At 40.5% G+C, this 14,670-nt stretch overlaps 1 protein-coding gene across 2 annotated transcripts; it reads left to right on the top strand.

The window, feature by feature from the left end:
• The first annotated feature begins 3,732 nt into the window (after positions 1-3,732).
• tfap4 (transcription factor AP-4 (activating enhancer binding protein 4)) lies at positions 3,733-13,595 on the top strand. 2 transcript variants are annotated; one of them, XM_051388268.1, is made up of 7 exons: positions 3,733-4,140; positions 7,572-7,737; positions 7,836-7,934; positions 8,039-8,209; positions 8,332-8,460; positions 10,120-10,287; positions 10,410-13,595. In XM_051388268.1, exons 1-7 carry the CDS (start codon positions 4,052-4,054, stop codon positions 10,566-10,568), a joined length of 981 nt encoding a protein of 326 aa, XP_051244228.1. In that variant the 5' UTR covers positions 3,733-4,051; the 3' UTR covers positions 10,569-13,595. The 2 variants fall into 2 exon arrangements, with proteins under 2 accessions (XP_051244228.1, XP_051244227.1); XM_051388267.1 differs by having other exon boundaries at positions 3,735-4,140; positions 8,311-8,460.
• The last annotated feature ends 1,075 nt before the right edge of the window (positions 13,596-14,670 follow it).

The raw sequence follows: 14,670 nt of genomic DNA, 5'->3' as shown, positions 1-14,670 counted from the left end.
CTCATCTCTCCGCCTCAGCTCCCCTCGATCAACAGGCCTTTTCGCGAAGGATAACAGCACTCTATTTTCACTGTTTGTTGTCCTACTAAATGTTTTCTTCTCCAGAGTTTGGAGTAAGTAGACATCCATCTCTCCTGCTGCCCAGCCAACCCCCTTTGCCTCGCCAGGGCTGTCGGTGAAAACACTGTTACATAATAACTCAAAAGTTCGGACTTCCAGACAAAACCACGGTGAGATTATTTCAATAAACACACCGTTTCTTTCTTCACTTGCAGCATTTACGGAATTTTCCTGTTCTGCTTATTATGAGCATGTTTTTTTTTTTCTTTCAGGTGCAGGAGAAAGGCACCTCCCTGATCTCTGGGGTCAGTCTGGGTAAAGAGGGCCAGGTCAGGTGGTCCAAATATTCAACCCCTTTACATAGCAATACCACACTGTAAAATATACTCTATTACAACGCTGTTATTGTATTATTATTATTTGTATCATTACAGATGCATTAATGTTGCTGGTTCAGGTGGAGCACATTTGAACACATTTCTATACTGCAGGTAGTTTGATAACAATGTGTCATCTTTTATAAACAGATTATATGATTTTCACATTATATCCTAATCTGAAATATAAACCAGCTGACTAAAGAATGTGTATATATTTCCCTCTGAGATGTAAAAGAGTACAGAGTGCTATAAAATATTTTAAATCGGAATCGATTACTTGATTAGTTGACTAATAAATTCATTGTTTTAGCAGCAACAGTTTAGATGAGGTTTTGATAAGAGAGTCGTGAGGATTTGATGCTTTATGTGACAGTAAATTGAACATCTTTGTGTTTTGGATTGTTGGTTTGGCTAAAGAAAATATTTAAAGAAATATTTAAGGTTGGCTTTCAGGACAATGTAACAGGATTTTCTGATGATTTATTGACCAACCGATTAACTGATTAATTGAGAAAATAATCTCCAAAGCCCAATACTTCAGTATCTTAAAATTGTATTTAATTACAGTACTTCAGACAAATGCACTACTATATACTGCTCTCATTTAGTGCAGACAGATAATAAATACATGTGACAGGTGAGGAAGAAGTAATTTTTTTGTCAAACCACTATTACCATGACTTTACCTCATAAACATTTATACATCTCTAAAATATCTCATCAAATTTCAACAATTGAGTGGTTGTGTTTCTGGCTTTGTGACCATTTCCAACCATTTATCAAATCATAAAACTATTCACTCTGATTTTTTCTTTCAGATTGTTCCTTTATTCCTATGTATTTCCCAAATTAACAACGTCATAAGATTACAATTACAAGATTACTTTTGGAAAAAAAGATAAGTGGGCAAATTTGTCAAATAATTCTGGAAAAAAAAGTTCATGGCATTTACAGCAACATTTTGCATATAATAGATTACAGATATTAGATTTTTTATTATTTAACCTTCTTATTTACACAAAATATAAACACTATTATAGATTATATGAAAACATTACAATTTTATTATGTGAGTTTTTTCCAGGCTTTAAAAACAACATGTAACGGAAATGTAGAGTCTAAATCACACAAAATGTACATTACATGTCCATACACAAATATCCTATTAATCTTGTTCACCTCTCTTAATAATGTACTGTAGAAATCTGGTGTGTGGGGAAGTCCACTGTATCAATCCTGTTCATAGTTCCTGTTTTACTAATGCAGTTTTCCTGTTTTGCCCATTGTTATTGTTGTAACACTTGTAACCAATGAATCATTTCTTCAGGTAGTGAATACTGTAGCTGACTATTGCAATGCGTCCACACAAGTGAGTCCATCTTTAGGTGAATACCATGGGGTGCCAGCTTTAACTCAGGTCTGACACAGTTTTCATACATGGTATTTCAAAGCAACTTGCAAAGATAGCTTTCATTTTGCCTAAACTGGTGTTGCATTGGTGATAGGGCTATTATATTTATTTGTGTTTATATTTCATCTGTTTTTTCCTCCCTGTGGCATCCAGTGCTTATATGATGCTGGGCTGCAAACACTGTGCACCAGAAGCCTCTTTGGCTTTTTATCATGCCACCACTAGAGGGCATAAAGTAGCCTGGGGGAAGATTTAATTAACCCTGGAGCCTTCAGAGATTGTATTCATGAGTAACAACTGATTTTTTTTACCGATTAAAGGCAATAAAAGCCAAAGAGGTCTTTCTGTAGTTTCATGTTCTTTAAATGTCAAGGGTTTTAACATTTTTATTTCACAGATAATACATTTTGCAACTATTATATACAACTACTATATATTATACAACTACTATACAGTTATTTTTCATTTATTAAATTGTGCTTCTTTGTGTTTTCTTTGTCTTCTACATCTTGGGACCATAATCTATAAAATCAATCAGTCAATCAATCATGTCCTGTTCTGGATTCGACTTCAGCAGTTTTTTATACGCTACAGGTCGAAATGTGTACCATTGTCTGGGTTATAGAATAGAGAGACATATGACAACTTGTATTAAATAAGTAGTGTGCTGTGAAATATCCACAAAATGAATCCTTAGTTTTGGTTGGATGATCTTCCAAAGATTTGTAAAATGTGAGTTATATCCTCAAAAACGCACATAAATTATTATATTTTATGTCCTATCATATTTTATTTTCCTATTTAATTTTATATGGTGAGTAAACATTTATGTAGGCTATTATTAAGAGCTATAACTGTAAGCTGAATAATATTTATTTTAAAAATACAAAGTTCTTCTCTTAGAAATCACATCTCATCAAGGTATGAAGGTCACAAATATGTACAGCTGTGCGTTAAAGATGCTATCATGTAATGCTGCACTAGTGAGGTAGAGTCATTAATAAAAATATGCCTCCTTCTGCAGCTTGCAAAAAAAGAAAAACAGTCACAGCTCCCTATTTTTCGTGGCTGTTTTTTTTTTTTTTTTTGCTGCATGCGCGTCGCAGCCTCTATTAAACCCATTAAATTAGGGTTACAAGAGTGCATCCTCCCATTCAACCGCTGCTACACCCAAAATGGTGAACAACATACGTCCAAGCCGTGTTGTGGTGTCAGCCAGCCAGTCTGTCCCTAAAAGCCCTCCCCGGTGCGCTGTTGCTGTGCAGCTCTGCCAACCCGTCAGCTGATCCCTCTTGTTCGCTTATCGCAGCTGTTGTGAGTATCCGCCCCAATAGTAGTCCCGCTCTTTATTTACTATCAGTCTTTGCTGTTAAGGTACAATCTATTTGTTTTTTGTTGTTTTGGTTTTTTTTTTTTGCTATAAAAGATATTTTTAAAATGACTCCAGGCGTTATGGTTAAAGCTTATAATTACCTGCCCACCTTCGTTTTAGGGATCCTTTAAATGTTTATGGGTTCAAATTACAACCCTCTTTATAAAAAAAGTCTTAATTATACCAAAGCAAGGCATATAAAGGGAGGATTTGATTGATATATTCCTGTAGGATTAACTAAACACTATAACGCACATTAAATCATTAATCGGCTATCTTTTTTTGGTGTTGTAATTCCTATTAAATACACGTAATCCACCTTTTACCTCCACATGCGCGCTTTCTTGTCGGTGTATATCTGCGCTAAATAGTCCTTTGTTTACATGCAGTCCCCCGTCTCTGCGGAAGGAGGCTTTTGGTAGTGCAGTGTGACTCCTACCAGCTGTTTCCCGCCTTGAAAGCCATCCGATCAGCTGCGCACACACACACGCACACACACGCACACACACGGTCATGCAGAGAGAAAGCAAAGGGGAGGGAGAGAGAGAGAGGGAGAGAGGGAGAGAGAGAGAGAGAGGTAGAGCGCCACACACAACGAGGGAACCCCATCAGCTGGAAGTCGAGTAACATTACAACTCTCAGCAGCCTGAAACTACTACATTACACAGCCGAGGGATTCAGATCTTTCTTGTAGGATTTATCCCCCGTTGGATCACGGGATTTCTTTTTGTTGCTATCCCAGCGTCTTTTTCTTTTAATTCTACGGAGACTGTTTTTTTTTTCTTTTAAGAGGTGGAGGGGGGGGTACCAAACTGGCGAGAGGCGAGCATGGAGTATTTCATGGTACCAGCTCAGAAGGTGCCCTCCTTGCAACATTTCAGGAAAACGGAGAAAGAAGTGATTGGAGGTCTTTGTAGGTACGTATCCGTGCGCTTCGCCCAGCACGCGGTGTGTTTTTATTATTATAAGACATCTGTTTGGAGTACGCGCACTTAGCGACGGCGCTGAGGCAACATGCTTGATCTGATCTGTTATTGTGTATAGGACCCACTCACGGGGGGTGGGGGGAGAAACTGCGGGCATAAATCACCACCAAACACAGAAATTACAATGCGTCCGAGCAAGTGGGGACTCCGGCTCGGACCACAACATCCTCCCCGTTGTGTTATTTCGCACATTTGACTGCGAAATCGATGTAATTTGTGGCTAACAAACATAAACCACGTGGTTCCGTGCACACACCACGCTGCTACCCCAGCTCCGGAGCGCATCCCCTTGCCCTATTTATCCTCAAATTACCCTCCAGTGTCACCTATAGGTCCTGCGATTTGCGTAAGAAAGACAAAGGGTGTGCGAACCGGTGGGAAAGGGGTCTATTTTTGCCGCACACACCGTGGGGGTTTGCCGATTTCGCTCAGAGCGATCTGAAGTTATTGTGGGTAGTGCGGCCATGCTTGTGGCTTGTGCTTAAAGTGGTGATGGGAGGGGGGGTCTGGCGTTTGTTTCCTGTTCGTGGCGCCCTATATTCGTTTACTTTTAGTGTGAAAATGTACAGCTGCTGTCAAAAATCGCCCCCATTCGACGTGGCGATAGTTTTAAAGGTGTTTCCGTGCGTCTTGTTCGCGCTTCCGAGTCGCCTCCACTGCGTCTTTTTCATCCCGCACCTCTGCCATGCTGCCTGCCGCATTGTTATAATGGCGGAGGACACGAAAAGTCTGCTTGGAACACGGAGGTGGTGTCGGGCACTGTGGGGACAAGACGAAGGGGGTTAATTTGGCCTGTTTAAAGATTTTATTTCCTCCAATGTGTCCGGTGAAGGCACGTTTGGCGTTCGCGGGGAGGCAGGAAAATTAAAAGTGGTGTTATTAATAAGGGGGTGTGTATGTCGCGGAAGGCCCGTCGATACGTCCGCAGCCCTGTTTGAAGAGGGAGGCGGAGGGATCCGCTGCTGTTGCTGCTCCCTGTTGGTAGTGACGGGGGCAGTCTGGGAGATGTAGTCCTCTTTTATTTTTTATTTTTTTATTTTTTTTAATATATATTCCTCGTAATGAGTCTGCGGAAAATTCACTCCAATTAAACGCAAACTTCAAATTCTTATGAGATTTAGGAATTAATGAAAAACACACATTCACGTTTTAGAGGCTATATAACTCTATTATAAGTACACTTATGTGTCTAACAATTATACAATTATACATGTATTTTCAGTTGTGTTACTATAATACAAATAAAATCTGATTACCTGCTTTTTGTCCCACAATTAGTGATTATTCTAATTATTTATTAATATGCATTTGGTCTATAAATATCAGAAAATAGTGAAAAAATACATTTACTATCCAAGGTGATATCTTAAAATGTGCTGTGTTGTCCAAAACCCAAAGATATATTTTTGAAGACAAGGAATGCAGCTAATTGTCACATGAGAAAAGCTGGAACCATCAAATGTTTGACTTTTTTCTTGAAAAAGGACAAATGTATTATTTTAATATTCTTCTGATTTGAATCATGAATCAATTAATCGACCAAGTGCTTCAGCTCTATCTAGTTGCCTGGTACTTAAAACTCCTAAATAAGCTTTAATCCACTGTAATTAGGACTAAGTCTGTTCCTCTGTAGTGGTTTGTGTTTGTGTGATATGGTGAAGTCCAGGCCCAGTTGGTTATGTTTTGGCAGTTGATGTGTTTGCTGGATGTGCTGCTGCAGTGTTGGTACGTGTGTGTGTGTGTGTGTGTGTGTGTGTGTGGCACGCGCACACACACACACACACACACACACACACTTCTTTTCTCATCTGTGTCTGCACAATTGTTCCCAGTGTTTGCACTGAGGCAGCTGAGTCAGTACAGATAAGAGCTTGGCTAGAGAGGGTCCCAGAGATACTGAACTTGATATAGAGGATGTTAGAGGAAGTTCGCCCTCAACTGAATTACAACATACAGCATATTGTGTCCTTTCACCACGGGTTTAGGGTAAAAATATTAAGAAACTTGGTGCTGCTCTAATTACATATCAGAGAAACAGCCAACTGGAGTTATGGTACCAATGAAAAGATGTGTGTGGTGCTTGTGAGGCCTCCTGAGAAATATCTGTACTGCTTCAATGGTGGGAAACATTCTCACCCTGAAAGACCTTTCAGAATAATAATTTGGATTACATAGCATGCATATTAATGTGACTCTTCAATGCCTGTTACGAAAATGGCACAGGGTTAGAAGAGCAATCTCATCAACCCCATTCTGTGCAAAGATGCTTCCGCAAGGTGGATGCAGGGTAATATGAGGTTGAACTCCTGTTATTGTACATACAGAAAATAGGGCTTTGTATTGGCAAGAGTCAGGCAATTAATTATACGTATCACAATACAACGGTGTGATTTTAAAATCGTAATAGTCATAGTATAAAGAATACACCACCATATGCATAAAATCTGAGTAAAAAAACTCATATCCAGTCAGAACCGTAGGGTCTGCATTTGTATTTATCACAGTCCCCATAACATTCAATATCATAGCACTGCTTTTTGAGTCTATATGGCTATTGTGTGTTGAGAGTGGAAGGGTCAACTTCCAGAAGATAGATTACACTGCTGACGGCGGTCAGGGGTTTAAACACAAAACAGAACTAGCCATTGCCACAGATAAGTAGTAGCAGCAAAGTAGCCATTGATGAGTCACTGAAGAACAGATGTACTCTAAATACCGGTGTAAAAACAGCAACGCATTTTGCATTTTAGTCCATTTGGCTGTTTTGTGTTGATGTGATGGTAAATAGCATTATTTAAGGGTCAATTAATCCAAATCCTAAAACATACATATTTTCTCATTCGCTTTAAGTTGTGTATATCCATGCTGATAGTCTCATTCTACTGAAACCTCATTACAATTAAGTATTTCCAGTGAACTTCCTTAAAGAGCAAAGACACCCGCTGAAATGCTCTAATCTCCTATAGCAACAGCATATGAAGGCACAAGATATATTGCATATATTGTTGGGTTAGAGAGGCTTGTGATCACAGGAATACTGTACTCTTGGTGGAAAACAACTTTACGCCCATTGACTAACAGAAGTGGGAGTAAAAAAAACAGATTTTTAGGACCATACAGTGTCATCTAAATTAAGGTAGCTTGTAGTTATTTGCCATTGATTTGTAACTAGATCTTAATTAACAAGTTAGGATTTGGTACATTATCGGTGATGTTTTTGTTTCATTGTATTGAATGAATGAATGAAAATAGTAATTTTCTGTGGTTCTATTGCTATGGTAAAGATATCGCTGAAAGTGTATGTTTTACTTTCCTCCTATGTCCAACTCACTGCTATTCTCCCCCTATGCCTCCCCCTCTAGTCTGGCCAACATTCCTCTGACCCCAGAAACAGCCCGGGACCAAGAGAGGCGAATTCGCAGAGAGATTGCCAACAGCAACGAGCGTCGGCGTATGCAGAGCATCAATGCTGGATTCCAGTCACTTAAAACACTCATCCCACACAGCGATGGAGAGAAGCTCAGTAAGGTGGGTCACAAAGAAAGACTAGGTGATGAGTTAGATGTAGCTGTGAGGGTCTGAACTCACCTTCATAACAACATTACTCTTCTTCTCTTTTTCCCCAGGCTGCCATCCTACAACAAACAGCAGAGTACATTTTTACTTTGGAGCAGGAGAAGACGCGGCTATTGCAGCAGAACAGTCAGCTCAAACGAATCATACAAGTAAAGCATTACCGAACCACTATCAGGCTTTTCTGTCTTTCAGTGTCATCGCTTTTTTAGCATTCATCTAACACGGCTATCCAATTTCCGTTTGTTCTCCCTAGGAGTTAAGTGGTTCCTCCCCTAAGAGGAGGCGTGCTGAGGAGAAAGATGAAGGGATTGGCTCACCAGACATCCTGGAGGAGGAGAAGACTGAGGACTTGAGGAGGGAGATGATTGAGTTAAGGCAGCAGCTGGAGAAGGAGCGCTCGGTCAGGATGATGCTGGAAGATCAGGTAAGGATCAGACACAACACAGAACACAATTTTAAAAGCCGTAAGTCCATCCTAGTTTTCAGTGGCTAACTCACACTTTCATCCCCTGCCCTGTGTGGCAGATGCGTTCCCTCGATGCTCAGATGTACCCAGACAAACTGAAGGTGATTGCCCAGCAGGTCCAGGATCAGCAGGCCCAAACACAGAGCCTTGTTAGTCTGCAGCAGCACAAGCAGCTGGAGAGGGACCTTTCTTCAGCCCACAGCCCACAGGTTGGATACATTTACATATGAGTCTGACTCACAAATAAACAGTGTAATCCTTTTGAGAATTATGAGCTGATGAATTATGAGTTTATTTATTTTTTTGTAACTGGTTCACTTCCCTAAATTTTATGTTAAGTCCAGTTCAGGCTTTAACAAAATACATTTGACATAGGGATGTCGGACTGTTAAGACCAGTTGTCAAATTTAGATCTTAAGTATTCTCGTTGAATACGATGTAAAATGGATGTAGAAATTGGATCTGTCTATGGATCATGGCTCTTTTGATGATAATGGCAGCAAAATAGTTTTTTCTTTTGTTAGGTATAACTCTAATATATTTTTCAGTTTCCTGGTGGCACTCCACACAAATGCATTCTAACATTTAGAGAGATTTTAAAACATCTATTTTAAACCATTTCCAACCATTTATACAGCTCAGTATATTTAGAAAACCAGTGTTATTTTGTGGTCATTAGCCTAAATTAATCAGGGAGCTGGCAGCAAATTTCCATCCTCCGTCCCATGTGTAGCTGTATGATGTTATAGACTTGAGTCAATCACGTTGAAGCATATTGCATTTTAAGACGCATACACATACACACACCTGAACTAATCTCATGATGTACTGTAGATACCACACTGACAGTCACACATGACAGTCTCTTTTATGTCTGGAGTTAGAGCTGTCAACAGCTAAGACACATTTACAGTGTGTTAAATGAGCAGCTCACACATCTTTCTGTTGTGCCTGTCTCCCGTCCTGACAGCCGCAGTATCCTCTTTCCGCAGGCTCACCCTAACCGAACATGACCCCAAATCAATTGGCAAGTGGTGTCTGTCCGTCCACTACTTGTGGCAGCTGGGCGCTGGGAGTGAAAGATGATTGATACACTCTGGATCAGTCATGTGACACTTCTGACTCCCCAAGCAACGCTGAGCAATATGACCTCAAATCAATATTACTGTGAATTGACAAAATTAACTCAGTGACAATAAATGACTATTATTTAAACATATATTTTCTTTTTTATTACGATCATGTCCCCATGAACTCAAAACTAGATCTGTTTTAATATTGGTGTCAATATACTGTAAAATAAAGGAAAGTTTTATTTCAATGGTCAAAAATTGACTTTTCTTTATAACTTTTAATACAGCAAAATAATAAATAGAAAAATAAGCAGCTTTTAATTAACATTTAAGTTAACAGCAGATTGGGCGGCCTGACAAGTGTGGTGTACATGTACATGTGTGCTTCCTTTTTGGTCAACCTCAATTTGCTCTGTAAGTTGCACTAAGAAATCTGTGTACCTCTTACATGCGCCATGTTAGGAGAAAACCTACAGACTAGCTCCCCAATAAACTTGTTTTTTTAGAGGCAGCTCAAAACACAGCGAGAAAAAGCTCTCCCCAAACATATGGACATGAGAAATTTAGGTTGATGAAATATTCCCAACATCTGGCCTGGTTAATATTCATGCTGCCTAGCTGTATTCCCAACTGTGTGTGTTTAACTGCCTGTGTATGTGTATATGCGCTGTTTTAGCATGTTTGTATTTTTATATAGGTTTGTCCAGATACCATTTAACACTACTTTACCATTATGATCGGTTATCGCAGTAAAATGGTGACATGAGAATAATAATAATTGCTCTTTTCCACTAGGTGATGGCACCGGCTACCCCCCCTGCACCTACCCACCACGCCACGGTCATTGTCCCCGCACCTGTCCAGCCTCCCCTGCCCCATCACGTCACCGTGGTAACAATGGGCCCGGCATCAGTTATAAATACAGTATCCACATCTCGACAGAACCTGGACACCATTGTTCAAGTAAGACCCAGATAAACGGAAGTCTACAGCAGACTTAAAGCTGGAAGGGTTTTTTTCAGATCCGAGCACTAGAGGGTGCTGTTGCCGCTGACATCACTTACCTCCCCTATCTCTTCCTCCAGGCGATCCAGCACATCGAGGGCACCCAGGGAAAGGGTGGCGCTGGCGAGGAAGAGCAGCGGAGAGCGGTCATCGTCACTTCAGGTCGCGTCCTCTCTGACGCGGCAGGCTCAGACACGGCCTCAAACAGTGACGGGCCTGACGACTGTTCACTGCCCTGAGTTTCATCCCTGACGTGTCGCACGCCACGCACTACACACACACACACACACACACACACACACACACACACACACACACACACTTAGACACACAAAGGCCCAAGCAGACCAGGGCTACAGGAGGCTACAGAGCCACAGCACTCTTGTTCAATGGACATTAATAGGGCTGGTAGACAAACTGAAGCACTCGTTTTTTTGTTGTTTTTTTCTTTTCAGTACACACTCTTACATGTTGTACCGTGATAGGCAGCCGGAATAGGTTTACACTTAGACACTCATACATGCAGTCTCTTCTGCATCTTTTCTCTGCTTATCTCTAGCCCCCTGCTTTCCCACTCACTCTCACACACAAACTCATGTCTGTTCATTAACCTAAAAGGTTATTAGAACGACTACTTCACTGACTCATGTAAATGCTCCCTCATACTGGATACTAGAATTTCGAATGTCTGCTAAACATCACCTTTAATCACTGGAGCTGTTCTTTATTTGGCCCTGGAGCCATGTGACTGATCCACCGAAATGGGAGACAAAGTCAATGAAGAGCCAAGCAGTGTGGCGTCATCGCCACCCAACACCGGAGCATTTGTTTGTTTAAGATGAACATCCTTTAAACCTCCTTCTCTGATCTGGTTGGAGAGACACTGTGAGCTAACAAGACTGTCTCAAAGTTCCACCTTTTAGGCTTCTGGATGAAATGTTATTTTACTCTTGTGAAGTCTACTTTTTCATGTTCTGTTTCTCTAAGGCTCCCTCAGCCAGCAAGTTAAAACGATTGTACTTGGGGAAAAAAAGGCTGTTTTCATGGCTGACTGATGCTCACAGGAGATGAAGCGAAGCTCTGGAGCAGAGAGTGTGCTTACTGGTTCACAAATCTTTCTTTTTTGTTTGTTTGTTGCCATTTTTACTGGGCTGGGTTCCCAGTAATCCCACATGTGTATTTGGCATGTTCTTGTTTTTACTCATGGCCTGACAAAAAAAAAAAAAAAATCAGTGCTTTGACATTTCTTGACACCCGCCCCTCTTGAATATAAAAGCACCTGGCTTTTTAAATAAGCTAATCTGTGGACACTCTTGGAGTGATTTCCACTGTGTGTGTGTGTGTGTGTGTGTGTGTGTGTGTGTGTGTGTGTGTGTGTGTGTGTGTGTGTGTGTGTGTGTGTGTGTGTGTGTGTGTGTGTGTGTGTGTGTGCCCTTTTAGCGTTTTGAATCAGCAAGGCTCAGCGGTGTCCCAGACTCTGGCAGTCTGCAGCAGCACCACTTTGGCCTTGAGACTGAGGCACACGTGTATGTGCGCACAGCACTCACAAATACAACTGACATACAATCACTTGTTTGCTCAATCTTAAGGGCTAGTTAGCTGATAGCCCATAGCAGTGTAGTGTCTTGTGCAAATGTTGGGACATCTATCAAAGCAGAGTAGACTTCAAGTACAAGGAAAATGCCCAGTGAAATTGTCTGTATGTGCCATGGAGAGGACTGGGTTGACCATACATGCTCTATGCATTTCCTTACATACGTCATTTGTCCTTTAGTGCGCTTTTTGTCTAGCGTCCCATGCTATTTACACGTTTCTGCTAAGATCATACTTTAATTGTGCTTTTGTTTTGCCTGGAATTGTTGGTTGACGGACATTAAGACATGTAGCTGAGGGAGGCAGTAGCTCGCCTTACTAATAGCCCGTGGGTGCAGGGAAGCACTGTGAAGCCAGCCTTAACACAGCCCTAGGGTCTATGAGACGTACCTGAACACTTGATCTGGGCTGTTCGGTGGCCACTGGAATCCTTCGAAACAGACTTGTAAACACCCGGGGTGTGTTAGAATATACTGTATATTCCCAGTTATTTTGTCTGTTATGTTCTGTTATGTCACGTTTGCCTCAAAGACGAACAGGTTGCCGGTATATTAATTACAAGCACTCCTGATGTCCCCCCCCCCTAAGATTTACATGTAGATTTGCAACTGTTTTGGCCCCTTTGTGTGCACTATTAAAGCCAGATGTGTGTGTGTGTGTGAGGGGGGGAAATATCCACAATGAAATGTTGACATTCCATAAAATGTTCAAAAGTTAAACCTGGTATATTTAGAAATTCTAGTTACATTTAGGGCTTTTGACACATCACTGCTATTTTATGATTGCGTTTAGGGACAAACTCATTATTAGAATCCCCTGCATCAATGCATAGATGGAGCTTTGAACTGCTGGACAGATAAGTGTTCAATCGAACACACCTCATCTATCATGATTCATGTCATGGAACTGCCCTTTAAAAAAATTATTGATGTCAGCTGCACTGAAATAAGTGACGCGTCTGTCAAATTAAATCATGGGACGTTTTTCCAGTACTTATCACTATAGGAAAGGGGAATTCCTGGATATTGAAAACGTGGGTTGCAAGCTCTGCTTTTTGTAGATCCCTTGCTTTTTCCTTTGAGTATCTGCATTTGATAGTTTTCTGCTGAATCCCAGAATTGCCATCTGTTTTACACTATTCTGTGTGTTTAGAAAATGTTACGTGGACATATCAGATTGTCAGATGAGCGGGGTGGGCCTGGGGATCATTAATGGGGTCAAGATTACAAAGCACTTACTGTACTATACTGGAGTCTGCCTCTTTCTTCTGTATAAAGGGGCATCTCCTCAGCTGAAGCTCTTGAGGTTATGAGTAAAAACCGCACAGCTGTGTATCCCCCTTTCCCTCCATGTCCAGTCCTCCTACATCTTGTCCCGTTTGCCCGTCACATCTTCTTTGTTTATTTGCAAATTCTTTTATGCTGTCTTTGTTTTATTGTCAGTATCTCTTGTCTCCCTTTACATTTTTCAGCTCCCTCTTCTCCCTCTCCTTTTGTCTGTTCTCTGTAACTTTTATTTTGTTAGACCTGTCAATGAATATGGTCATCAAGAAGCTATTTTGTTTTTGTTGTTGTTGTTGTTGTTGTTGTTGTTTTTTAAGAGAAATGTTTTGGGGATAAAGAGGCTTGTGCCTTTGTAAAGACAGAATAATAAAGTTTGTACTTTGTTTTGTACGCATTGGGTCCTGTGTGTGTCTTTTTTCTGTTTTTGTTTCTTCAAAATAAGTATTTCACTCTAAATATTGACTGTTCTGTGGTATTAACAGTTATTATAGCACTAATAATGACATAACCGGCTGAATTTGTCTCCTCCGACCCTTGTTGACCCCCCCCAGCAGCTCATTGCTAAGTTAAGACCAACCACCATCTCTGTGATGGTTGAAATGTACACTAGGGACAGTAGGTGGCATCTCTTGCCATCATCCCCAGACACGCATTCATTAATTCCAAGCCTCTTGTTCACACCATCACACGTTCATTCACAAATACCTCTGGTTTTTGTGTCCACAGAGGCTCCATCATTCCTCATTTTTAATGTATTGCAGCAATGTGCAATAACTTAATAACTGTAGACAGAGTGGCCAAAACCAACAGTTGACTGTATTAGTAATGTGTACTGGCACAAAATTAGTCTGTTGGATATAAACCAAATAGCACAGCTATATGAGGTATTAAGGTGGCATGATGCCAAGTAAGAGTAGTTCTTCATAGGGCATTTGGACAAACATCCAAAGCTACACTGTAATAAAGCAGTTTATGTTGATGGGCAAATATAGTGTGCTGTATATACTTTGTAGGCACACTGTATGCAGTTTTAATCGAAGCACATCAGAAAGAATGTCAATCGAACCCTATAGGTCAATGAGCCATCTGTCTGCATGTATGGAATAACGGATAAATTAAACTTCATTAACCGGCGTAGTTAACGTAGTTTAAATGCTAATTACAATATAAAGATTATATTTATTAAAAGCATTCAATCCTCCACCATCAGGGTTGTAGCTACCAGGTCTGACAGGGTAGTTTGCGCTCTACAGTTACAAACTTTATTTTGTTCTATTTTGATTCCAACTTTTTTAGACTCATTATATTTAAATCTACATGGCAATATTACTACTTTTAGGCCAAGTGCTGTCCTGGCAGTGTGGAGAAACAGCTTTAAGATGCACATACAATGTAAAGAAAATATTAGTGAACAGGAAACTGATTAAACAAATATGAAATATATAAAAATCATATAGACTTTAGT

The sequence above is a fragment of the Dicentrarchus labrax genome, unplaced genomic scaffold (genome assembly GCF_905237075.1).
Source record: "Dicentrarchus labrax unplaced genomic scaffold, dlabrax2021, whole genome shotgun sequence".
Taxonomy (NCBI): Eukaryota; Metazoa; Chordata; class Actinopteri; family Moronidae; genus Dicentrarchus; species Dicentrarchus labrax.
This window is presented reverse-complemented; position numbering and strand designations above follow the sequence as displayed.

Excerpts from the sequence above, each read along its gene's own strand:
- tfap4 (XM_051388267.1), top strand. The coding sequence starts at position 4,052 with ATGGAGTATTTCATGGTACCAGCTCAGAAGGTGCCCTCCTTGCAACAT. Across the intron at positions 4,141-7,571 it reads GTGATTGGAGGTCTTTGTAG|TCTGGCCAACATTCCTCTGA; the intron begins GTACGTATCCGT and ends CTCCCCCTCTAG. Across the intron at positions 8,210-8,310 it reads GGATGATGCTGGAAGATCAG|ATGCGTTCCCTCGATGCTCA; the intron begins GTAAGGATCAGA and ends CCTGTGTGGCAG.